This window comes from Pagrus pagrus, assembly GCF_965226575.1.
Source record: "Pagrus pagrus genome assembly, chromosome: 7".
NCBI classification, from domain to species: Eukaryota; Metazoa; Chordata; class Actinopteri; order Spariformes; family Sparidae; genus Pagrus; species Pagrus pagrus.
Window position 1 is genome coordinate 1,084,030 of NC_140191.1, and position 26,821 is coordinate 1,110,850.

The 26,821-nt window shown below is 43.7% G+C and overlaps 1 protein-coding gene across 9 annotated transcripts in view; it reads left to right on the forward strand.

The window, feature by feature from the left end:
* LOC311260236 (collagen alpha-6(VI) chain-like) overlaps nt 1–26,821 on the forward strand; it is a 72,256-nt gene that overhangs the window by 22,169 nt on the left and 23,266 nt on the right. For 7 of the 9 annotated variants that reach the window (XM_084357825.1, XM_084357823.1, XM_084357829.1 and 4 more), the window contains 11 exons: nt 9,966–10,063; nt 11,763–12,371; nt 13,960–14,547; nt 17,433–18,002; nt 19,166–19,786; nt 19,932–20,483; nt 21,820–22,377; nt 23,609–24,187; nt 25,363–25,944; nt 26,035–26,387; nt 26,579–26,657. In XM_084357825.1, coding sequence (XP_084213951.1) covers nt 9,988–10,063; nt 11,763–12,371; nt 13,960–14,547; nt 17,433–18,002; nt 19,166–19,786; nt 19,932–20,483; nt 21,820–22,377; nt 23,609–24,187; nt 25,363–25,944; nt 26,035–26,387; nt 26,579–26,657 — 5,167 coding nt within the window. In that variant the 5' untranslated portion in view covers nt 9,966–9,987. The remainder of the gene's footprint in view (nt 1–9,965; nt 10,064–11,762; nt 12,372–13,959; nt 14,548–17,432; nt 18,003–19,165; nt 19,787–19,931; nt 20,484–21,819; nt 22,378–23,608; nt 24,188–25,362; nt 25,945–26,034; nt 26,388–26,578; nt 26,658–26,821) is intronic. The other 2 variants (XM_084357830.1, XM_084357831.1) reach the window with 1 other exon arrangement.

The window sequence follows — 26,821 nt, forward strand, 5'->3', positions numbered from 1 at the left end:
CATACTGAAGAATAAGAAGAGACCACAACTCCGCTGGAGAAACTTCTGGCTGCACCTTTCCTGATTCTGGGATCGGGGGGAAGAACGCTGTGGCTGGTCGTATGTCTGTAGACCAATAACAGTTAGCTTAGGCGGTGCTCCATCCAGGATACAGTGATCGTACCCCTGCTAGGATAGTGTCGGGGTGAACTTGGTAGAGGTTCGATTGTAAGATGCATTGCGATGCAAACATGGAAGATTCTGCATCGCTACAGAGACGGAGCAGAATAGAGAGTCTGCAGCTTGTGTTGATTGTTGATTGTCCAGCCTCAGCTGGCGGCTGAATCGTAATCGAATCGTGAGACCAGTGAAGATTCACACCTCTAGAACTTGGTAGGCGAGCTGTGGCAAAGAAAAGGTACCAGCTGCCATCTTGTTTACATTCGTGCCGTACCTGGCTCGAGTCAGAGTTACTTGCCAGTTTCAGTGTGTAAGCTGCCGGCTCGGAGATCGATGTTGTCGTTTCACGTAGCGATGGGGAGCTTGAGAACAGTCCGCGCAGTGTGACCCGTGTGGGCTGACGACGGTGTTTCAGTTGATCCCAAAGGTGGAGGGTGGGATTGAGATCAGGACTCTGTGCAGCTCAGTCAAAGTATTCTACAGCAAACTGTGAAAAAGAAATCATAGATCGAGCTGGCTTTGTGTGCACGGGCACTGTCCTGTTGAGACAGGAAGGAGACGAACGTGAACGGTCGACACAAACTTATTGCGAATCCCCAATAGTTAAATACGTGTCTGTGGTCCCTCTGATGGGCTAGTGTTTGTCACTGGGTTAGGTTTAGAAAGGGTTCGGGAGTCGGAGCCAATCAGAGACAGACTAGGAATACGGGTAAAATAAATTATGCAGGGAATCAGAACAATGACACCACATCAGACGACGTTTTCACTGGAACTGAGAGGTCCAAACCAGGAAAACCGTTTGATCAGCATGTGGCTAACACTCCTGGAATATGTTGGTGTGAAACAGCTGAAGAGTTCAGCTCTTCAGATGAGGGATCAAGTGAAAAAAACGTTATTGATCGATTCAGAATCAACTTTAATCACAATTTGTCTGAAGTCATGAGAGGAGCAACATGTTGAGGGAAGTCTCCAAACATTCAGCCTCTTCAGACACATGAATACAATCAGAGGTGCTCAGATGTGCGAGCGTGAAGTCGAAACACACGACTGTTCAAACATGTGCTCACAAGATGTGAATCTAACAATGGAGGTCGCAGGAATCTGGGCCTCGTCCAGGGTCGGGCCTAATTGTGGAGCCGGGGCAGATCTGCCTTCTTGGTGGGTCCTTGAACAGATTACAGTGCCGACAGCTGATGAGAGCAGCTGTGAGCTCCGATTGTTATTGGCTCTTTTATAGGTTTTTTTTGTGTGTGAAATTTTGAACGGCATGATTGTTGTGGTCTTTTGGGGACCTCGCTCAGAGCTCGTAGTAAAGCGTATCATTCCAGCTGTGAAGGTAATCCTGAAGCAGCAGTCTGAAACTTTGAGCTCCTCCGCTGCTCCTCCTCTGGCCTGATCACAGTCTTTATTGCTTACAGCTTTTGGAAGATTGATGCTATAAAACATATTTGGATGTGGGTGGTGGGCGGGTAGAGTATTTTGAAACCATAAAAATTGGAGGACCTGATTTTAATTTTGTATCTTAGTCACATTCAACAGTCAACAAAACTTTGCAATAAATTTTAGTGTATTTTTCATGATTGTTGATTATTTATATTTTTCTTCTAGCAGACGTGTGCAGACGTCTCTTTCTCTGATTCCCAGCCTTCATGGCTCCTGATCTCTGTATCTGTTTGTGATTCCTTGTCATGCATATGTCCGCCGGCTACGACCAGTTTAATCAAGAACTGTTCTCTTTGTTTCTTCGTCTCGTTTGAAGAATGTCATGAGAAAAATGCAAAGTAGAGTAGAGGAAGGAAAAACAAAAACACAAATATGTTGGATATTATTATAAATGCTAAATGGCTAATACAGTCACCAGAATAAATGTTAGCTAAGTACATTTCATCATAATCACAGATAAAATGAAAACTGGACGTTTCTTTATATACTTTTGTTTAGGTTGAATTTTCTGTTCCGCTCTTGTCACGACGCTGTTCTGATGCTCTGGTTAGGTTTAAAATAGTCAATAAGTGTTTCAGTGGCGATGGTCTGACGTCCCGTGAAAAACTGCTGGTTTTGGTCGCCACAAAAATGGTTGGTTGCCCTCAGTTTACCTTAAAATGATCAGTGGTGTGACTCTGCGGTCGGACGTCTGGCAACCTTGTTATTCTTGGAATGAAGATTTGGACCGAGTAAAGTTTTTCTCCCATCTGAATCTAGTTTTTCAATCTTCACTGAATCCATTTGTTTTCAGCTTTCAACACTTGGATAAAGTCCAAAATGACTAAAGCCCAAAGACTGAACGGAGCCCTGTAGTTTTTGTTGGAGCAGTAAACAAAGCTTTGGGTGGCAGCATCAGTAATAAATGATCTTACAGTCAGTGTGTAGTCAGGACCTGGACGATCCTCCTACACTTCCTGGCTGGTTCTGTAGTTTCTGAAACTGAGGAGGAAAATGCACTTAAGAACAGTTAAGTCACGACCCTGACAAACATGTTGAATGAAGCCCCACAAATATGTAACGTCCTGTTTATGAGAGGGTAAAAACTTCACCTGCTGACCCGTTTAAAAGATCAAACAGACCCACTGACGCTCAGCTGGTTCGACAGACGAACAACACTGAGGATGAAGGAAGACAGAAGAGAAAGAACAAGAAGGTGAATCTGGTCTGGGCAGCAACAAGATGATGATGATGATGATGATGATAATTTGGTAAAGTTCGACATCTGGGAAACACTGTGTGACTGTATGAGCCCCGAGCATCGATGTTATAAACAGTCCACCTCTCCTCGTCCAGCTGTCGTCCTGCTCTCTGTCGGCTCAGAACACGGTCCGATCCGAGACGTTGTGGTGGAGACGGGTCTCTGTGGGCACAACAGTCTCTGATAACACGTTGTTTTTCAGCCAGAGTCCCATTTCCCTTTTCCTGTGACCAGACATTAGCTGGGAGCAGCTTTAAACCGAGCTGGATTAGCCTGGTTCTTATTCTGACTCTCTTCCTCCCTGGGGCGGTCCGAACGGTCAGGTTGGCTGGTTGAGAGTCCGCTGCTCTCAATCCAAAACAGCTGCTTCCTTCTGCAGTGAAGATGACAGATGATAGTGACGTGTTCAGCAGAGCCCAAAATATGATGGTCAAAACAACCAAAAATGCGTTGCCATAGCAATTATCGAAGGGAAAACTGATTTTGTTAATCTCTGAATTCAGAGATCTGTCAGAACCAGGAGACGGGTTATCAAATGAATATGGACAGTTTACACTCTGTTGGAGAGACGTGTCCTAGTTTAGCTTCCAGCTCCTCATTCAAACTATTTACCAAACAAATAATTACTGCAGACACACAGAGAACTACTCTGACCTCACAGATCAACTCTCCTCTCAGAACAAGTTCTGACCCGAGGGATCCATCATGGTAGAAAAGCTGCTGAACAAAGTGAAACATTCCTTTCGAAGGTGTTGGTGGTGGACGGCCAGGACAATCGACTGCCTGTTAACAAGCTCTTATTTTCCCTCTTCAGCAAGTTTTACTGAAGAAAACATGAACAACACATCAGATGAATCTCAACAGAACAGTGGAGAGAAATTAGAGACTTGGTACAGGAACTTTCACCCAGAGGCGGCGCCGTGCGACCTACGTTACAGTGTTGTGATCCGGATGGGCGTCCTCGGCGGCTCACACTGGATCGAAAGTGCAGTGATTCATGTTTCATGAGTTGGACTTTTTGTCGTGGGTCACCTGACTTCTGAAGGAAAACTTCTCCCTGAGCATCCTAAAGATCCGTCATGTCCGTGTCCTTGTGCATAGGTTTGAAAACAAATATACATATTTTAGGAAAACAAAGGCTGAGACGGTCACAGAGCTTTCTGAAGTGTGTCTTCCTACATCCTTCAGAATGTCTCCCATCCGGGTTAATTACCACGTTTTTCGGGAGTTCGCTCACCAGCTGCAACAGCTCGTCAATGACTGCATGAAGTCAATGAGCTTCTGATTGCAGCTGGTCTGCATGAAGGAGAGTTTATCTCTTTGTGATCGCTGCATCAGTCAATTCATCACATGTAAGAATGTGAGGCAGTAATGCCAGAGGCTGGAGTGTGAAGAATGTGGACAAACAGAGCTCTGCCCATCTTCACATCTGTGCACAGCTGCCCTGAAATCAGACTGTCAGGATTAGAAAAGTCACGATTATGATTCTGAACAGAAAATCAAGCGAACGAGCTTCAGCTTCATCAAAATCAGACGCAGTGTCACAAATCTGACAGTGTTTCTTACTCCACCTGCCTACATGAGCATCTAAAGAACAAAACACTTCAAAGACAACACGGCTAGCTTAGTGTTAGCCTGCTGCTAGCTCAGTGTTAGCATGCAGCTAGCTCAGTGTTAGCCTGCAGCATCACTTCCAGACTCTTCTCCTGTGTGATGAAGAAGATCAGCTGACTGGTACCAAACTCTGACAGTGTCGGACATGTTGGTTTGTTTTCTTTTTCAGAGATCCTTTATTGATTTGTTTGTGAAGAGGGTTCACCCTGGACAGATTTGAGGAACTGAACTTTGTAACAAACTGAATTTCTATCTTTGATGGTTAATGTTGAATCACTGAAGGCCTCAGTTTTTTGTTGAACTCTGTAATCTTTATTTTTGGTGAGTATGTTTTGAACTTCCACCAGGACCAGTGCGTTACGGCCGCGATATGGTTGATGATCTATTTTTGACGGGTAGATTGCGTCAGGACATAAAACCAATGCTCTGTTGATCTTTACTGATCCAGATCTGATAGTCCAACAACACCTGAACCGTCAGTGCAGGAAAATCAAGTTAAAATCGAATCGTAGATTTATGAAATCATGACACCCGTCGTCAGGATGGTCACTTTCATAAAGTTATCATCATTAGGTGATGCAGACCTCCAGAGAACAGCTCCGTCCTGCAAGCCTGACTTCAGTTTGGACCGACGCTCTAAACAAAGAGGCCCCTCGTCGTTTCACATCTAACACTTCATATACGGCTGAACCGGACGGAGCCGCTCAAACTCTGACCAAATAAATACATTTGTGGGGAAGTGCGGAGGTCCATGTAAATAGATCTGGACGAGTGAACGATGCAGCGACCCTCCTCTCAATCAGCCCGTCACCGGAGCGCTCGGCTCTGATTACCTTCACATGCTTCACATTAAAGTGAAGCCCATTTCCCCCGCTCGCTGGGCCTCAGCCATTTGGCAGGTGATTAAACACAGGCCTGAAACATGTTTGTGGGGGCGGGGTGGACGTGCACACACTTTCATACATATACACACAGTGACACAGCTTTAAGGCCTCGTGCACACACACACACACACACACACACACACACACAAACACAGTGCTGGTTATTGTCACTTTTACTGAGCTGCTTTCACACTCGGAGGCCTGAAGGGGAGACGGAGGTTTCATTTTTCAAGAAATCCCCTCAAACAGAATCTCATGCACCTTAAAAAAGAATTACAGCTTTGAATTCGTCAGTAGTTCGTACAAAACCAGCAGAGACGTGCTGGAAGCTTAAAACTGGAAACATCTGCTTCCAAATCTGTTATATTTCCATTCAGCCTGGCTGGAGGACGGCAGTTCAACAGAGTCATGGTACATTAAGAGAAATACTGAACATCAGCTTCAGTGAAGTGCAGAGAGGAGAAGGAGTGGGAGAGTGTCAGGAATGAAGAAGGAGAAAACAAACACTGAAGCATGGAGATGTAGAGTTTGTTCCAGCATGAACAGTTCACCCAGTGGAAAGAGTTTACAGTGAAACTTAAGAATAATTTTCTGGATTTTGATTTACAGCATATGAATTTACAAACTGAATACATCAGAGATCACAGCACATGATGAATATAGATATCTGTCGACAGCACAGTGGAGGCCGACAGTCCACTCCGGCCAGCGTTACTTCTACGTTTTCTTCTCGGGTCTGGTTAATAGTCGGACGTAATACACTGATTCTGATTCACCTCATTGTCATATAGAAACTCAGAAACTGACCCAAAAATTACAACATGACAAACCAATACTGGCCTTTAGGTTCTGTGAAGCATTAAGACACTGAAATGACCCGCGAGTGGAGCAGAAACGCAGCAGCCTCTGTCTCTTCAGCCCGTTCTGCTCTCCACCTTTGAAAAGCCCCGCTGATGTTGACGCGGGTCGACGGCCTCGCCCTCAGAGTCACACAGCTCCTCCTCCCACCGTCTTATACGTGAGAACCAGTAGTGGACCATAAGAGGATATATATCGATTTGACCAAAAGTGTATTGGATTAGCATTAATGACTATACCTTTAACAAAAATATGTACCAGAGGCAGATATTTCACAGTTTAATGATAAACCTTATTGTCTAAAATGATATCAGTGAACTGAAACAGGAAACTTCCTTTGAAATTTGCTAATTATAAATCACTGATACGTCGTCATCAGATTTATGTCTCTAAGTGTTGGTATCTGCCTCATAAATCATTTTTCTCTGGACCCTCTAAATGACGTTAGTCTGCTGGTGAGCGTGCAACATCTGTGTCCCTGTGTCTAGTTGAAGGCAGATGTTTTTCTCACAAACCAATATATTAAATGGTAATTTGTCTTTGAATGTAATTCCCCGGCTCTTCTTCATCCCTCTGTGATTATCTGAGTCCAGGAAGGGAGTGAGCGAGCGACAGGTGGTAACAAGCAGCGTGGAGCTCGTGCGTCCGAACATCAGAGAGACGACACGGCGAGCAGCAGCATCAGTGAACTCGCATGATGTTTAAAATACTTTGTCGTTCTTTCGACCTGTGATGTGGTCAGACTGTCTGCTGCCACGGATGGCAGGAAATGGCACTATTAGGCGGTAAGCAGAGCCAGCTGGTGTGGATGGGATGGCTTCGGTTCCTCTGGCTGTTGTTTGGCTGAAATAGTTTGAATTGATTTGGTTCCTGGAGCGGTCGGGTTCCCTGGAACTGCAGATGAAGCCAGGAAGGGACGAGAGGGAACGTTAGCACATTGAATGAGTTATGAGGTTTGGCACAGTGGTGGCGTCAGATGCAGAAAGGATTTGTTTCCAATCAGTCGTCTCTGAACAGACCAGTGCAGGATACATGGCTGAGTGTGAGGAGTCTGCGGGAGGATCTCCCCTTTTATATCTGCAAATCTCCCTTTATTAGTTTGTTTTACATACACGAGAATGAAGCAGATAAACAGGAAGTGGCAGCTGCACTGCTGCGTGAAAACACTATGAAGTGACGGGGAAGAAAACATCTTTTTCTCTTTGAAAAATTTAAAGTCAGCACATTTCTTTTGACGGATTCTCATTTTATTTGAATGTTTCTGTGGTGAATCAGGACTCCAGACTGACTTTATCACCAAATAAAACATTTTGATTTATTTTTGAACACATTAAGTACAACATTTTTTCTTTTTTCTTTATTAGAGATGCTAAATTTCAGGGACAAATGAAAATAGCTGCAAGCGCAGTCGCACCCTGGAGCTGGATTAATGTGTGAGCTGTGTTTGAGTCTTCATTCAAACCTTTATTTAAAGGAGCAGTCTGTAGTTTTGTTGAAGAAATGTTAATAAGCAGAGAAAGAGCCTCATTGGCTGATTTTTTTTTTCTGACTAAACAAACTAAATAAACAAACTCTTTTTGTTTTCATGACTGAAAAAACAAACTGGCCTTAAAGGAGAACACACTTTATACTGTTGTACTGTGTTTATATGTGGCGGACCCTGCCACCTCTCTAGCTTCCAACAGTGTTCTGGGACCTTATTTTCCTCTGAGAACAGCTGGTTTATTCACTGATGGAGAAAAATTGTGTCATTACTTCATTAATATTGTGAATATTAAAATTCTGAGATACATAATGCTCCTTTAAAGGTAGAATCAGTAGGATTTGTCCCAGCTGTTCCTAAACGCACCACAAAGATAGTTAATTGTTTGAAGTCTCATTTTGGGTTGGTAAAGCAATACCTACAAATCTACTTGAATACAGTAAGTATTGTACTTAGTTACAGTACTTCCCACCTCTGTGTTTGAGACGTAGTAGTATTTGTATCACGTGTTTTCACAGCCCGTCAACCCTGATGTTTAATATCTCCTCTGTGTTCTGACTGACCTCCTCCATACCTCCCAAATTGTTGTAATAGAATAACAAGTTTTTATTTTCCTGTCAATGACACACACACACACACACACACACACACACACACACACACAGACCAAACATGAGGTGACTCCCTCTCTGTGCTGTAATGCAGACTGGGTTGGCAGCCTCGCACCGTTCACATGATGATTTATTCAGTTCAGTCCCTCTGCTGCAGTTATGGTCTCCTGTCGCTGTGAGGAAATAAACTCATGGCAGCGTCACAATAATTACACTGGCATTACAGAGGAAGCACACGTTACACAATCCTCATTCATCACATGTGACACAGCTGCCAGATCGTGACTGTCAGCTTTGGAAATCATTGGGCGGGTCCGATTTTTGTCAGAGTAAGTTTATTTACATCCATGTCACCTTGAGACCATCCCTTCAGTTTAACAATTTATCAATTCAAAGTTTGGTTTTCATAATGCGTGATCGATTTTAAGAGGTTTGTACCAGGGGTCAGCGGCTTTTTCAGGGCCGATACGATTATAAGAACTCAAGGAGACTGAAAACTGATAGTTGGAACCGATATTCATTCACAGTAAAAGTCAAAAACCTTAACGTCAGCTGTACTCGATCTCTGGTTGTTCTAAATTAAATTAAATAAAGTACAATTTATTCAAGTAGAAAGAAGGAAGCACTTTACTGCTACATTTAGATGATAAATTGTTTCTAGTTACTTTACAGATTCAGATAATTCAGAGTTTGAAGGCTATAAATTGTGACGTGTTACCAATCGGATAGTGTTGTGTGGGAGGACGCTGCATCATAAACCAAAACAAAGTAGAACATTTTTAAATGAGTTTATTTTAAACTACAATCTGATAATCTGAAAAATGCTGAATATTGGCCCCGATAATCGACCAGGCTGATAATCGATATATCCCTGATGTTGTTCCCCTTTAAAAACTCTTAATATATTATGTTCCATTCGAGTATTGATCAATAGAGGATGAGTTCTGACCTTCATGGAGGAAATTGGATCAGGAGATCTGTAATGTTTCTGCAAATGTTTTTTTACCCACTAAAGTCGTCTTAGATGCACAAAGCCTATTAAAAAATACAAAAATACAAACAAAGTGATAAACATTGTGTTATGCATTCATTTGCAGCTGGAAATATTTTTAAATTATTTGTCTAAAAGTTTTGATTGATGTGTAAATTAAGGGGAAACACGTGTCCCTTTAGATCTACTATAATTTATGATCCATGAAATGAAGATGCTATGAGGGGTCAGGACTCCTGAAGGATTACTGTCATAGTCTCCGATGAAGAGTCGATGCTGTTGTTGTCGAGGTTTTTTCTAAAAGATTAAAAAACGTGTGAATTGAGCAGAACTTTCCACTTTAATGGAGTATTTTCTAGACTGAGGTGTTACAGTAACTCCTCTCCCCCCACATGCTGCGGTGTATCTCCATTAGCCAGACATGCTAATGTTAAGCTAATGCTTTGGTGAACACATGAAAGTTTTTGCTAAATTCCTCTAATACAGTCACATTCCCCAAAACGTCAGAGCGGTTTTTGGTTGTTTTTATTCTTGGGAAGAACCAAACGTGTTGAAGTCCAAAGCTGCAGAGTCGCGGCGGCCGTCCTGTTGTTCTGTCTGTAATGTGTGCAGAGACTGTTGGGGTGCCGTCCTGATGGGAAACAGATTTAACTTATGGCCGTTCTTCGTCTTTGTGTTGTAGGAAACCCGAGAGCCATTCCAGCATGGAGGGGAGGCGGGGTCTTCTCCTCAGCCTCATCATGGCAGCCTGTTTCTATGGCAACGCCGCTCAGAAGACAGGTGGGTATGATTACACCGACCATGACTTAACTTCCTGCATACCAGCACATAAAGGATCACAGCAAACGTGCCTCCACTTCAACATTACATCAACTCTAACATCTGCAAAACCAATTTATACAATCTGTGCATGTATAGATACACACACACACACAGTGTACATGCCAACACACACACACACACACACACACACACACACACACACGACACAGAGCAGATGTGTTTTGCAGTATTGTTCATTATAAACACATAAAGAGCGCTGTTACTAACCCTGCACACGGATGTGTTTGCTGCTGAGCATGTGGATCATTAGTTCACAACAGCACAGAATCACAGGCTACACTGCTTTGATCACCAGAAAACATCTGATCTGTATTTTCCAACCCTACTGCCAGACTGAACGCTGATGTTGATGATGATTCTGCAAAAAATTCTGGATTATGTCCAACATGTTTTTAAAAGTATCTACGTGAAGGCTCAGGAGAGGAGGAGATTGTGAAACGGTGACGGATCGAAGGGGAGACGCTGCAGGTGGAAACGAAGCTCAGTGACATTTTATGTTTAAAGGTGTAATATGTAAGAATTGGACACCTGTTGAATTCATACTCCAAACAATTAGAGGGCTGCATATCACCAGAGTAACCGCTAGCTGCTGCTAACTGTAGCTGCTCTTAGCTGTTAGCTCAGTTAACCACGCAGCTAGCAGTTGTGTTAGCTGTCTCTGCCCGGACAGGGGAGCTCACAGCATCAGGCTGGAGAGTTGTTTGTTTTTCACCTCTTGAGGTACAAACTGGCTACATGCTAGCTCATTACCATGTTAACTTTAAAGAATAGCTCTTCAACACGATACAAAGACATCAGAAGTGTTATTTCTTTATCTTCTGTTGATCATATTGCACCTTTAAATATATTAATGATACATTTAAATTTGCTGTCTTTAAAACATTTCCAGGACACAAATCTAAGCATTGGATAAAGTCAAGTTCAAAGTTCTTGTTTCATGTTATTGACATATTAGTTTTCTAGGAAGCAGACATGTTGTGGAAGCAAAATCATTGTTTTCACCAGAAATTGGTTTTCACCTGAAGTGTCTCCCCCAGCGAATAAATTATGTTTAAGATTAGTCAAAAGAAACAAACGCTTGGTTCAGGAAATTAATTGAAGGTCTGTCATGGGATGGAAAATCTCTTCTCTTGCATGAAAGCACAACATTTTCACTGGAGACCCTGAATCTTGAAAATATATTCCATAAAAGTAGGAGCTCAGATCTGAATCTGTTAAAAGCACATGAATATAAAGGTTTGGATCTGGTAGTGAACTGATGTTGAACACTTCTGTAGATCAGCACTTTGTCCATCTTCTGTTTGCACCATTGATTCTGTCTGAGGGAAATGATCAGCAGCTGTAAGCCACAAAGCTTTGTTTCATTTTCCTCACGTTTGCATCCACCTGAAGGTAAGTGCTGTCAGAGCGCTTCTGTCCAGAAACTGTCCACAACCTGGCAACAAGCTGCTCTTTTTATTTTCTTCTGGCTTGCACCCAACACAAGCTACTCACAACTTCCTTCTGTAAATCATCACGCTGCCACTTTCCACCTCTTGCTGGCTCGCTCTCTGAGAACCGAGAACTGCTCGAGTAGTAAGAGCTTTCCTCGCAGCACCCTGTGACCTCCCCATGACTTCACAACCTTCCTCCTCAGTCTGCACTCAAGAGGCCGTCGCAGACATCGTCTTCTTGGTCGACGGGTCGTGGAGCATCGGCAACGAGAACTTCGAGCAGATCCGTCGGTTTCTGTACACGCTGGTCAACAGCTTCGACGTCGGGCCCGATCATGTCCGCATCGGGCTGGTCCAGTACAGCACCACTCCACGCACCGAGTTCCTGCTCAGCACTCATCAGAACAAGAAGGACATCCTCCAGTACATCAACAGATTGCCTTACATGGGGGGCGGCACCCACACGGGCCAAGGCTTGGACTTCATGCTGAACGAGCACTTTGTGGAGAAGGCGGGAAGCCGGGCTCGCCAGAATGTGCCGCAGATCGCTGTGGTGATCACCGATGGAAAATCTCAAGACAACGTGGAGTCCCACGCCCAGGATCTGAAGAGGAAGGGAATTGTTCTGTATGCAATCGGTATCAAAGATGCAGATGAAGCGGAGCTGAAAGTGATTGCGAATGCACCGCACACTCAGCACGTCTACAGTGTGTCTAACTTCGCAGCGCTGCAGGGAATTTCTCAGAGCATCGTCCAGACGCTTTGCACAACTGTAGAGGAAGTCAAACGGCAACTCCTGCAGTTGTCTCAAGGTAATGTGGGTCATACCACCACACAGTCAGTGGTGATTTAGTGATCTGACTTCAGTATTACTTATATTCAAGTAATGATAGAGCCAGTTTTTTTGTTTTCCAGAAATTTAAATATCCATCAGATTCACCCTGATGTTGTCTGACTGTCCGAAAAATCTCTTTCTTTACCCATTTTGAGAATTTAGAAATGGTGCACAAAATAAATGTACGACACAATCTGACCTCTGTTTAAATCATATCAAATAAAGCGTGCCCAATTTCAGCGTATTGCAACTCAAATTTCCCTTTTCCTGAACACTTTATGGATATGTTGTCTTTGTTGGCTTCGGAGTTCCCATGAAACAGCTAGTGGAGAGCTCTTTCCTTCAGCGTAGTTACGTGTTTCCTGTAAAAATGGGCAGCTGTGGAGGGACTTGTTGCAGATATTGATTGGCATTTACAGAAACCAATATTGTTGAATGTGCCTTAGACTCACAGGAAATACACTTGGTGGTTTACTTGCCAGGTTTGGCTCCTGGCAGCCTGAGGATGAATCACGAATTAAGTGGTGTAGGATGACTTATTATGTTCAGGCCACCTGAAAGTCAGCATCGCCCTGGTTCCCTCCACTAAGAGCCTATGGGATTATTGAATTGGGTTCTGGAATATCGTTGAGTCTCCGTGTTCGCTGTGAGGACGTTTAATGTCCCCGACAACCTCTGTAGTCTCATTTAGACACTTGTTAGCAACCGCTAACTGTTCTTAACACACGGAGCAGCTTTATAATTAAACCGTGGGACATTTAATGATGGAGTTTATATTGGAGAACAAAACATGTAAATATGTTCAGCCTGTGGTGACCACACACCTTATTACACTCATTTAACTGAAAACACATTCAACACACTCAGACTTTGAGACGAGGGAACAGGAAGTGCTAACATGCTAACATGCTAACTGATGGGGTTTAAAACTGCAGATTACGCCACTCTATAGGGACACTTATATTAATTGAGTCAAAAAATTGAGCCAATAATATGAAACCAAATTATTTTCACTGACAAACAAGTCAAGGGTAACATAGGCTAACAAGTGCAGCATCTACACACTTGGATACAGTAGGTGGCAGTATTCCCAATCAATACAATCTGAACTCAAGTTCTGTATTTTTCAGTGAAGAACAACTTGTAAAGCTCCAATTTGTCAGTGCACTGTTACTTCAGCTCATTCAGCGCTTTCAGTCTAACTGTCTCAAGTCCTGTTATTTTGTCCACCATGTGCATACAAGCCCACATGCACCTGGTACAAACTGATCCAGTTCCACACATTCACACTAAAGGTGACCATTTAAACCACAGTCCTCTGTTGGCCGCAGCTCTGCAGACGCTGGTAGGTTCCCGTTGACTTTACCATTACTGCGACTCTGATGCTCAAAGGTGTTTTGAAAAGTTTCATTTCACTCCTGTTATTGTTCTTTGGGTCATACTTATGTTCTAAATACTATGTTTTTTTTAGCCTGTATTTGTTGTCTCCATTAAAAGTTGTCTTTATTTATTAGGTTCCTCAGCTTGTTGCTCCACACACTCACTTTTGTCTTCCTCCTGTCCAGAATGTGCCAAAGCCACGGTGGCTGACATCGTCTTCCTGGTCGACGGCTCCTCCAGCATCGGCATCAGTAACTTTCAGTCGGCCCGGGACTTTCTCAAAAGCGCCGTCACAGGCCTCGACATCGGCCCCGACAAAGTTCGGATCGGCTTGGCTCAGTACAGCGATGAACCTCACCAGGAGTTCCTGCTGAAGGATCACATGGACAAGAATTCCCTGCTGACTGCGTTGGATGAATTTCCCTACCGAGCAGGGAACACAGCTACGGGCAAGGCCATGGACTTCCTTGTGAAGCGGTACTTCACCGAAGAGGCGGGTAGCCGAGCCAAGGAGCGTGTGCCTCAGATCGCCGTCGTCATCACAGATGGAGACTCTGGTGATGATGTTGTAGCACCTGCCAAGGACCTGAGGAAACACGGAGTCATAGTGTTTGGCATCGGGGTAGGACAAGCCAACCTGACAGAGCTCAAGGCCATCGCCAACCCGCCTTCAGAGCGCTTCCTCTTAACCATCGATAGCTACCAGGCTCTGCAGAGGCTGACGGAGGGTCTGCTGCAAACTGTGTGCATCTCTGTGGAGGATCAGAGGCAAGGTGAGGCAAAGGACTTCAGGACACATCCATATACAGTGATTTATCTTTTCATTGAATATAAGAATCAGAGGAAAGAAATGTACTAAAAACTAACCCAAAGATCACCTGAACTCCAGCTGAAAGTCTTGACTTACTTGCTGTTGTGCTCCAGTTCAACGACCTCTCAGGGTGTTGTCACTGCACTATAACACGTGTGATCACAGGTTTAACAGACGCACTGCATCAGTATTGATTCTGTGTCGCCAGAGCAGCAAAACACTTTGTACCAGAAGATTGAGATGAGCGAGTACTATCTGTATCTGACCAACCAACTAACTGATCTGTATCTGTATCCGTATGTGCCATGGACGGGACTTTAAACTCACTGGAGGTTTTGGATTGAAGACAGAAATTGATATGTTTTGATCAGAAGTTGCTGTATTTATTATTTATTTCAGAACCTCAGAATTGAGCTTCAGATCGATGTTGTTGATCACAAAAGTAAGGACCCGGTCACACAGAGACCCGCCGCTGCAGGCGCGGCCACTTAAAATACACCTCAGAAAGCTTGTAAGCAAGTTATTTGATGAGGTGGGAATGAGAGTGGGCTGACGGAGGATACTACAGGTAAAAGGGCCTGATGTAGCTTTAACATACGGACATGGAGGACTTACTTTCTAAGAAAAACGCTAGCTCATGAGTTTGTCAATATTATAACTGTGGATATCGCTCAAGCCTACAAGATGATTCCACCTGTTCAGCTGTTGGTACTTGTGTGCTAAATGACAAAAAAAATCAGGAAATCTGTAAAAACTGGAACCAAAGAGCTTCAGTTACTCTTTAAAGTACTCCAGAAATGTAGAAGAGGCTGAGAAACGGCGAGCCACAGAAAACATGCTGTTTTTACAGGCTCAGTTCTCCACATGGCTGACTATCAGCAATTGTTGAGTATTTTAAAAAAATGTTCCTGTTCCTTCATCATCATATCTTAAGCTGTGTGGCATCTCAAATGCTTTGAGCCTGCAGACACAACACAGGGAGTCTCTGCTCTGATTAATGCAACACGCCCTGGCTCCAGTGATGTTTGAGGTCAGCCAGCAGCGATGAAGTGTCGGCCAAAGCATGCAACATTAAGAGCAAGAAGTTGTTGTGAAACGGGATAAACGGGGTGAACTGAACTCGCTGTCGTGACAGTTCAGCGTGGGAACTTTAGTTTTCCACAGAAATGCTTAATTTGCCAGGCTGAGATCTCTCTGCAGCCTCCTTTGAACTGTCGACGTTAAAAAAGTTCAGTCGTCGACTTTAAAAAAGTTCAATCGTAGGCCTCCTCATAAGGATTGGTCTGGATTACTGTTTGCTTTTGGCATGACACTCATTCATTTTTTATTATTTGTGTCATCGAGTCTTTTGCTGTCCAAAAAAACAGTTGGTTAATTGGACATTTACCAGCCTTTGCAGCCTGAAAGAAAACAAAATATATTTGATTTTATTATACTGATAACTGCAGAAGTCCACTCCTGCAAAGACAGAAAAGCATGTGAGAGCTAGAGGTTGTAAATCAAAAATAACAGGTGTAACAGACGCACTGCACCAGTATTGACTCTCACCAGAGCTGCAAAACACAAACAGATTGAGATGAGCCAGTACACCACTATCTGTATCTGACCAACCAACTAGATTATCTGCATCCATATGTGAAAAAACAGAAGTGGGTGGTGCTTAAACTCACTGGAAATGTATGATTTAAGCCAGAAATTGATCTGATCGGCAGTTGCTGTATTTATTATTTATGACAGAACAGCCTCAGAACTGAGCTTCAAGAAGAGTTTGAAAATGTGATGACAGTTGTCAGGACATAAAGCCAATGATCTGTTGATCTTTACCAATCCAGATGTGACAGTCCATAAATGGCAGAGCGGTCAGTGCTGAAAAAAAAAAGAAGCTTAAATTGAAAATTTAAACAAATATGAGATTTGGAGAATCATGACTATTATTTAGTAAAAAAAATAATAAACTTAAACTCATAAAAATTCTCTATAACTGAGACAGATCTTAAATTAAAGACGACCAATGATGGAGCCTTTAGGAACTCCAGATGTCATGTTTTTCTGCATGGATGCATAGTGGTGACAAAATGGCTCCTGTCCTGGAGATGAGACTTGGACCATGTTAGGACTGTGTCTGAGACTCAACCCAGTTGTCTAGTATGTTTTAGTCACATTTATAATAGCTATACCGTAGTTGTCGCATTTGATTCTAAATCTAAAATCTATTGAACTGAGCTTTCAGTTTCGATCATTGAAATCAAAAACAGGATCAGCAAGTTTCGCAATATTTTTGTCCTTTTTCAACCCGTAACTAAAAAAAACCCTTCAAGGACAACACAGTTAGCTTAGTGTGAGCCTGCGGCTATCTAAGCGTTAGCCTGCAGCTAGCTTAGCGTTAGCCTGCAGCATTACTTCCAGACTCTTATCTGGTGTGATGAAAACGATCAGCTGACTGGTACCAGAGGAAACTCTGACAGCGTCGGACTTGTTGGTTTGTTGTCTTTTTCAGAGATCCCTTTATTGATTTGTTTGTGAAGAGGGTTCACTCTGGACAGATTAGGGAAACTGAACTTTGTAACTAACTGAATTTCTCTCTTATTGTTGAATCACTGAAGGCTGCTGTTTGTTGTCAAGTTGAGCTGTTGTTGTAAAATAATAATAATTATCTTTTTAAAGAAGAGAGATTGAAAATGTAAAGGACAGTTTTCAGGTCACCTATGATCTGTTAATCTTTACTAATCCAGATGTGACAGTCTAACAATGTCAAGCTTTATCATTTCTGATAGCTTTTTTGTTTTGAAGTGGTTCAACCATCACAGCAGCTTTTTTCACTGTTCTTTTTGGTTTGTTTTCTTTCAGCCTTGGAAGAGAAGTTTGCAGACATTGTCTTCCTGGTGGACAGTGGTGTGAGTACACAAGAGTTCCTGCAGATCAGGACCCTCCTCACCCGACTTGTCAATCAAATGAAGTTTGGAGCGTCTGCCTACCGTCTGGGTTTGGCCCAGTATGGTCGAGATGTCAAAGCAGAATTTTTCCTTAAAACACACCAAACCAGAGAGGACTACGGGAGAGCCATCAAGTCCTTTCGCCAGCGCAGACTGCAACCCAACGAGGCTCGTAACCTGGGCAGCGCACTGGAGTATGTCTATGCTAACTTTTTCACCAGTGAGGCAGGAAGCCGGGCAGACCAAGGCTACCAACAGCATCTGGTTGTTGTGTCTGGGAAAGATTCAGATGATCTCGTGTATAGGGCGTCACGTCTCATCAAATCATCAGGAATAAATGTGGTGGCGATGAGTGCTGGTGCTTCAGTGCATGAATTGCGTATCATAGCTAATCCACTGTACATATTCACAAATATCATCACCACTGTTCCCACACTGAAGGCTATTTTCGAAGCAGAGGAAGTTGAGACGACTCTTACTGGAGGTAAGACTTTTAAAAAAAAAATCTTATTGGTATTTATCACTTGAGTGTGTCTTAAAAATGTATTCAGTAACTGTTTATTCACAGTCACCTCTCTAAAGTTTACTGTTGAGTAAAGTCTCAGATGTTGATATATGTGAGCTGCTTCTTACCGACAGATGAGTAAAGCACTTTGAATGTCGTGTTGTAGCTCGATCATCTTCCATGGACGCTTCGTAAGTGAACACAGGCGCCGGAGCGGACGAGACAACAAGACTTTCTGTCTCTCCACTTTCAGGTGTTAGGCGATAACGTCTAATCTTGTGCTGTCTAACATGCATTTAGTTACACTGGCTGAGCTTGCCTTTAAAGAGAGGATTTCAGTATTTTTAAACCCGGGTCTATACTTACCAGAAGTTCTGGAATCGGTCTAGTAGATCACCTCAGCTGGCTGCAATGTAATTCTTTGGGGCAACCGTCAAAGTAACGTCCACTGAAAGTTTTGTTCTACGAGTCATTATTACAGAAACAATTCCTACAGAGCGAGAACTTTTTGTTAAATAATTACATGCTTTATATAACAAAAACGCGTCTCATTGAAGGAGACATCATGGGTGAGGTGAGCAGTTACAGTTGTTGCCTCAGTTTGTCAAAATCAGTTTAATATTCAAACTTCCGAAATAAGTTCTTGCTGGCAGTTCCTTTACATAAACTCCAAACTCCTCTCTTTAACTGTGACTCATGTTTCCACCGTCGTCATCCTGCAACAACGCACCTCCCGTGAGATTACAGACAAGACCTCGCCTCGAACCAGACTCGTGTTTCTGGTGTGCGGCATCTTCCGACATTCTTCATGGCAGAGTTGTTCGCGTTGAGCTGAATTAATTTACAATAGCCCCCTGAGTCATCCAACTGGCTTCATTCAAATGACTGAGGGGGCTGTGTTTGTGTAAGTTACAAATATGAGGGATGATGGTTGAGTTCATGGCCGAAGTCAACTTTGGACTAGACCTAGAATTTATCAATCATCCCTCGTACACTCATCTGTCGGCAAGAAATTGTTTGCAAAGCAGTTTTACAGATTGTATGAAGAAAGGGGTATTCCTCATCTCAGTCTGTCCGTTAACTTGAAATTTATCTGAATAGTTAAGTAGCTCACATGACTTTATGATAATACTCTTTCACAGACTGCAAAGCAGCCAACGTGGCCGACATTGTGTTCATCGTTGACGAGTCAGGAAGCATTGGAACATCCAATTTCCAGATGGTGCGCACTTTCCTGCGCTCGATTGTGAACGGCCTAGAGGTCAGTCGGGCCAAAGTCCGAGTGGGCATCGTGATGTACAACGATGGGCCCTCAGCCCAGGTCTACCTCGACAGCTTCAACGACAAGAGTGAATTGCTGAATTTCATCAAAATCCTGCCTTATCGTGGAGGTGGTACGAACACTGGAGCTGCCCTTAACTATGCCAGGGAGAGTGTTTTCATCAAGGCAAGAGGAAGCAGGAAAGAGCAGGGTGTCCAGCAGGTGGCGGTGGTGATCACAGATGGTGAATCCCAGGATGATGTGAGCACAGCAGCAGCTGATCTCCGTCGGGTTGGTGTCATCGTTTACGCTGTAGGAGTCAAAGACGCCAACAAGGAGCAGCTCAAACAGATGGCGTCCTATCCCACCAATAAGCACATGTTTGATGTGGACAACTTTGAAAGGCTGAAAGGGTTGGAGCTGAGCCTGCAGAAGAGTCTGTGCCAAAACATCATTCGACAGGCGATCTCAGTCAGTACAAGAAGATCTGGCATCAAAGAAGGTCTGGTCTAGTTTTATTTATATAATTTGCTTTGTTTGCCTGAATATCAACCTTATGAATATACGTTTTAAATCAAAGTTTAAAGAGTAGAACAATGAATTAATGTAGGGGAGAAAACAAGACAATTTTGCTTTTCCTTTTCCAGGCTGCGTCCAAACAGAGGAAGCAGACATCTTCTTCCTGGTTGATCACTCAGGAAGCATCTACCCCGCCGACTTCCAGGACATGAAGAAGTTCATCATTGAGTTTATAGATACCTTCCATATTAGTCCACAGCATGTCCGCATCGGGGTTGTAAAATACGCAGATCAACCACAATTAGAATTTAATCTGGCACAATATTCAGATTCCAAGTCACTGGAGAAAGCCATAGATGATATAAAACAAATAGGAGGAGGGACGGAGACAGGAAAGGCGCTGGAATACATGGGTCCGCTCTATGACAGAACTCCTGATCACAATGTCCCAGAGTACCTGGTGGTCATCACTGATGGGAAGTCCTCTGACCAGGTCAAGGTTCCTGCAGAAAAACTGAGGGCACGAGGAATCATTGTCTATGCCATCGGGGTGAAGAGTGCAGATCGAGAAGAACTGGAAGAGATTTCCGGCGACCCCAAGAGGACTTTCTTAGTCAATAATTTTGACGCTCTGAGGCCCATCAAGGATGACATCATCACAGACATCTGTTCTCAAGATGGTAAGGAAAACAAAATGCACATCTCTTATATCCTGTATGTGACAGTGAAGGGCAACACACACCAGCAACACAGCGGATAGTCGACAGGTGAATGTGAGAGAGTTGGGGAACGACCTGCAACAAAGTCTAGTCAGTTTTATCTAAATAGAGCAGAAACACATCAAAAGTTTCCCTTTTCAATTAGAGCAGGTTGAGACTCTTAAATTCAAGGAGACCCAACGAAGCACTGTGATCTGGGGACGTTCATGGTTCGTTTGTGGTTCATGGTCCATGTCTTAAAGCCTGGACAGAGTTGGAGACAGAGCCCCGTTGATTCCAATGAAAGCTGCTCAGTGGCATTTTGAAGCCAAAAAAGCTCGACTTCCCCGGGTATGAAAATATTTGGATCTTCCATGTTGTGCCGCCCACAAAGCGTCCGCACGAGAGACTCCCGCTGACCGAGCCAGCAAACTTGAACATAGGCAAAATAATTTAATTGTGCGGCTATGCTAGACTTTCAAAAATTTTATTGGACGAATGGATCAAATTCTGACAGCCAGACGAGTCATTTCGTCGGGTTGTGTCGCTCAAAATAAGTTATCCTCCATTTTACACACAATGTAAGCTTATGGGAGAAAGTCTTTTTGGGCCCCAGTGTGTCACTCATGCCTTACATACTGTCCTATTTCCTCTTATAAGCCGAGCTTGGAGCATCACGTGTGACTCCCAGATTCCACGATAGTAATTCGTCATTACTCCTTTTTAGAACCAGTTGAAGATTTTTAAACTTTGAGCAAAAAATGAAGTTATTTGTCAGAAAGATATTGGCGAACTGTGTAGCTTAACTGTGTAGGCCCCCCCCCCCCATTGTTTTGTATGTTAGGGCCCAGACAAACCAAACCACATCAAAGAACTAGGAGCAGCGTAGGTTGACTGTGTCTTGGCCATTAGCTGCACTTGAACACACCACAAAGACTACAGTCGACGGGCAACTAGCTCGTATCCTCTGTGCCTGCGTAAGAGGAAATAACTCTCCATACCACCAGGTGGCAGTAGTCTATAATTGTTATGAACCTAGCCCACAGGTGACGATCAGCCTGGTGTGTCAGACCTCACAGACCTCACAGCTTCCATACATCAGCTATCTGCATTAAGTGTGTGTTACATCAATTAATAATGATTTGTTCAATGCGAGTCTCCATATTGTCGTCGGGGTGTGTTGCCCTTTACTTACAGCTGAAGGGATTTTGTTGTTATGGATACATTTTGTTTTGAAAATGGCAAGAAAAGAGCGACAAGGTAAGAAAGCAGGAAAAACAGGAACCACACTGACATGTTTGTGTTGTTGTGTCCACAGTTTGCAAAGACATACCAGGCGACCTCCTCTTCTTAGTTGACAGCTCTGGGAGTATCTTCCCCGAAGACTACAAGAAGATGAAGGACTTCATTAAATCTGTGATCAGCAGGTCCATGATCGCGCAGGACGATGTGCACGTTGGTGTCATGCAGTTCGCCGACAGGCGGCAAATCCAGTTTGCGTTAAACCGCTACTACAGCAAAGATGAAATGTCCAGAGCCATCGATGACATGACACAGTTTGGTGGAGGCACACTGACGGGCGCAGCCATCACAGAGGTGTCGCGGTATTTTGATGCAGGCGAAGGAGGACGTCCTGGCATGAGGCAGAGGCTGGTTGTGATAACAGACGGTGAAGCCCAAGACGAGGTCAAGGGTCCTGCTGCAGCTCTCAGGGCAAAGGGAGTGGTGGTCTACGCTATCGGAGTGATGGAGGCCAACACCACCCAGCTGCTGGAGATCAGCGGCTCACCAGAACGGATGTATAATGAGAGGAACTTTGATGCTCTGAAGGATTTGGAGAGTCATGTGGCCATGGAGCTCTGTGACCCAGAGAGAGGTAAGTGCAGAATGGACCTATCAGAAAGTAGAATGGCACTCAGTAGAGCGCATACCTCCGGCAAGGCCCAACAGTCCCCTTTAATCCAATCAAGCCTTATCCTGTATCAAATTATGGAGCATTTGGACCAAACGTAGTCGAGTTACTCATGCATCGAGATTACAGCAGTAGCCCTGATCGATCCGAACTCCACTCAGGAAACAAACATTTTAACAGTCGCTTGCTTGTCGTCTGGCCAACAGACCTGGTGAAGCATGAGTTCAGGCTTTCTACAAGGCGTGTTTCTGATCCATTTATTGCGTCTCATAGGCTTAAGAACCATTCCCCCAGAAATGAACAATGTTGAAAAAATTTCAGTGTGATGAAATTCCTGGATCCGTCCCTGAGTCTGGATCCATGCCAAAAGTTAGACCTAAGGGGTCTACTCTTGGCCGTGTCATGGCCTCGACCCAAGTTTGGTGGAAAACCGTTCTGTAGTTTTTGTGAAATACTGCCGACAAACTAACCAACCAACCACCAACCAACCACCAACCAGCAAAAGGACAAAGAATAACTGTAATTCAGTTTTCCTTTCATTTTTCTTGAACTCTGACTCTCATTTAGCTGCAAAAAAAATAAAAACGTCTTTTTCAGTATAGATATTTGTTATTTTACGAATCAAAAAAAACACAAGAATTGCATTGGAAAAATAAATAATTGTTGCTAATATTTGCGACACCAATAATATCGCTGGATAATATCATTCAACAAGAACTCAATTTATAGAAACAGAATCTCAAAACATAAAGTCAAAATGTGTAACATGCTGCATTTAAATGTCTAAAAAAAGATTAGATCTTTGCTATATATTTGTAGTTATACATTTGTAAGTTGTGTACATACATACGTTTTTGTTCAAACCAGAGAAATCCTCCACTGTCGACAGACGATGAAGACAACAACTCCCATGATCCCACGCTACTTATGTCTTTTATGTTTGTAACGTCTTTACTCTCGACAAAACCCAGCTGGTTCTTGGATGGATCGGTTAGTAGTGGTTTGACTGACAATATTAACATAATATAATACAGCTTTGAAGTTTTTGGAAGGTCAGTTTTGTAGCAAACAAACACGATAAATGTTGAGGTGCTCTCTTTCGTTAGTGATTCATTATAATGTCATTGTTTCTTGAACTTTCCTGCCACTCTTCCCTCTGACCCCTTTTCTTCCCTGTCTTTTTATTTCCAACCAGACTGTAAGAAGACAGAAAAAGCTGACTTCATCTTCCTGGTCGACGGCTCCACAAGTATCACGCTGGAAAAGTTCAGAAGCATGCAGAAGTTTATGAAGTCAGTGGTGAACGAAACCACAGTCGGCAAGGAACTGACCCGCTTTGGGGTCATCCTCTACTCCACCAACCCCCAATCTATTTTTACTCTGAAACAGTATGACTCCAAACGAGAAGTTCTCAAAGCGATAGACGCACTGAAGTCGCCGTTCGGAGACACCTACACTGGCAGGGCTCTGGCCTACGCTTTAGACTTCTTTAATCAGGATAATGGAGGTCGGGCGGCTCTCAAGGTGCCACAGGTTCTCATGGTGATCACAGATGGTGACGCAACCGACCGCAACAGTCTGGTCGCTCCATCTTTGGCACTGCGGGACAAGGGGATCAACGTCTTCAGTATTGGAGTCGAAGGAGCCAACAAGACGCAGCTGGAGATCATGGCTGGTGGCGACAAATCCAAAGTTTTCTATGTGGACAATTTTGAGGCCCTGGAGAATCTGTACAAGGATATATCTCATGTCCTCTGCAATTCCACCAAGCCAGGTAAGAGGCTCCATCTTTATGGATGATATGTAACAATTTATAGCATCTTAAATCTAACTTACTTCTCCTGGATTCAGGTTTTGTTCGATGATTTAGAGAGTCGGTTTACCCAAGCCAGAAAAAAATTTAGTAATTTGAACCTGAGGGTATGTTGCCATGTAGATATTTCTACTAATAGAAGTGAACTTGTATATAACCTTTATTTAACTAGGAATTCACATTGAGATTAACATCTATTTTAAAAGTGAGACTTAGCAAAGACAGGACATGAAAAGACAACAACATCAAATCAAATCAAATCATGATAGCAGCAGTGAGTATAAAATTACTTTTCATTATACATCATTCGTGGTGCTCAAAGAATTAGAAAAATTAAAAAATGGAAACAGCAACAGCAGCGTGTCTTTCCAGCCTTTCTTTCTTGTCACACGAGACGAGGGCTGCCCAAAACTTAACTTAATGGTGTACTGATCAAATCCCAAATTTGCTTAATTGATACTGATTTGCTTTGATATTATCCTATTGAAAAATTTCACATAATTTGATACCAAATTTCAATACCTGAAGAGTTAATTTCATCCGTGTTAGAGAGCCAGTAAGTACCAAAGTCAGCGCAGAGCCTGCTGAGGGTTGGGATGTTTTCTTCTGACAGCAAAAGTTTGAGATAACTGAATATTTGGAGCAGTAAAACGATTGGAGGATTAACCTCTGACATTACATGAAACATTCACGTGCTACAGTTTCTTCAGCAAGGGATAGAAATGTTGCACCAGTTAGAAAGACTTAATTTAGTTAAGTAATTTGATTTAATTATTTAGAATGATTTAGGATGTGTTCTGGGTCGTTAGTGTTAGTGTTGTTAGTGATCTCAGGGGGGATGGAGGGGGGTGGCAGGTTAACGAGGGCGATGACATCCCTCCCCGTCCCTCAAATCTCCTGCTGACAAGACTGATGTACCTGTGACGAGCATGAGGTGTCATCGCCGCAGGACATCCGTTTGGAATGGGAGTGTATTATTTACTGAAGCGATACTTTCAGATGGTGATCCTGTGGCGTTATCAATCATGTTCTGGAGAAGCCTCCACCCACAGAAAACTAGAGGGTTGAAAACTGCCACTAATTTGATGGCACATGTTTATTATTAATGTGGATACTTTTCCTTTTAACTTCTGCAGTTTGTGAAAAACAGCAGGCTGACCTGGTCTTCCTCATCGATCAGTCCACTAGCATCGCCCGGGAGGACTACGCCACCATGAAGAATTTTACAACCAACCTAATAAAAAGCTTCGAAGTCAGCAAAGATTTAGTGCGCGTCGGAGTCGCCCAGTTCAGCACCACGTTTCAGAACGAGTTTCACCTCAACAAGTTCTACACAGAGCAAGACATCAGCAAGTACATCATGGGTATGCAGCAGCTCGGTGGAGACACCTACATCGGATTGGCCCTGAAGCACATCAAGGATTATTTTGAGGCGTCGCAGGGCGGCCGCAGATCGGAAGGGATCTCCCAGAATCTGGTGCTGATCACAGACGGCGAGTCGCACGATGAAGTAGAGGAAGCGGGGGACAGTCTCAGGAATCTGGGGATTGAGGTGTTTGCCATCGGCATCGGAGACGTCCACGATCTCCAGCTCTTGCAGATCACTGGCACCCCGGAGAGGCTGTTTAATGTGCAGAACTTTGACAGCTTGGGAAAGATCAAGCAGAAGGTGGTTGATACAATTTGCAAATCCAAACCAGATATAGGGACTCAGGAAGGTGAGTGACTCTCTGTTGTATCCCCTCTCTTCCCCAGTATTCCTCTGTGTCCTGTACTTCCAGCATAAAGAATGATTCCCTTTGCTACAGGCTGCAGCATCGATGTCGCCATTGGATTCGATATAACTCATAGATCTGGTGTTTCTGGTGAGACTCTGGTCAGCGGCCACAACAAGCTCCGGACTTTACTGCCAGAGATCGTCCATTATGTTTCCTCCAAACCGGGCCTGTGCTGCGTCGCCCCCTCGCTCATCAGTACCAGCATCGGCTTCCGAGTGGTGAGTCGGGATGGACGTTCCCTGTACGACACAAGCTTCGAGGGCTACAGCGACGAAGTGGTGAGGAAAGTCACCACTTTGAATTTGCCACAGCCCACTTACTTCAACACCGCCCTGCTGAAATCCTTCGGGGAGAAGTTGAAGGCGTCCGGAGCCGGTGTCAAGGTGAGTCTGAGACGCAGCACACTGACACAAAAACAAACCTTTTCTACAGTTGAAGACACTTTGTGGTACTGTTCTCCATCAGCATGGAGGGAGGAGATGATGACTGGATTTTCATCTGTGAGTGAACTTATCGTTTGAGATGTTTAACAGTAAAAGCAGCAGGAGTTAATGTGACCGACCTCGTCCACCAGGTGCTGGTGATCTTCTCAGACGGACTCGATGAAGACGTGATGACACTGGAGCAAGAATCCGAGCTGCTGCGACAGTCTGGTAAGACCTGAGAGAGGTAGAGGAAATCGGACCTCAGTTTGTAAATTTGTGGTTTTAAATGCACGATTATATTTAAATGATCAGGTAGACGATGTGAATCCAACATGTCAGTGTTGGGGTGCAGTGTGGTGGCAGTCAATGCAGCCGTTTGTAGAGAAATGTCT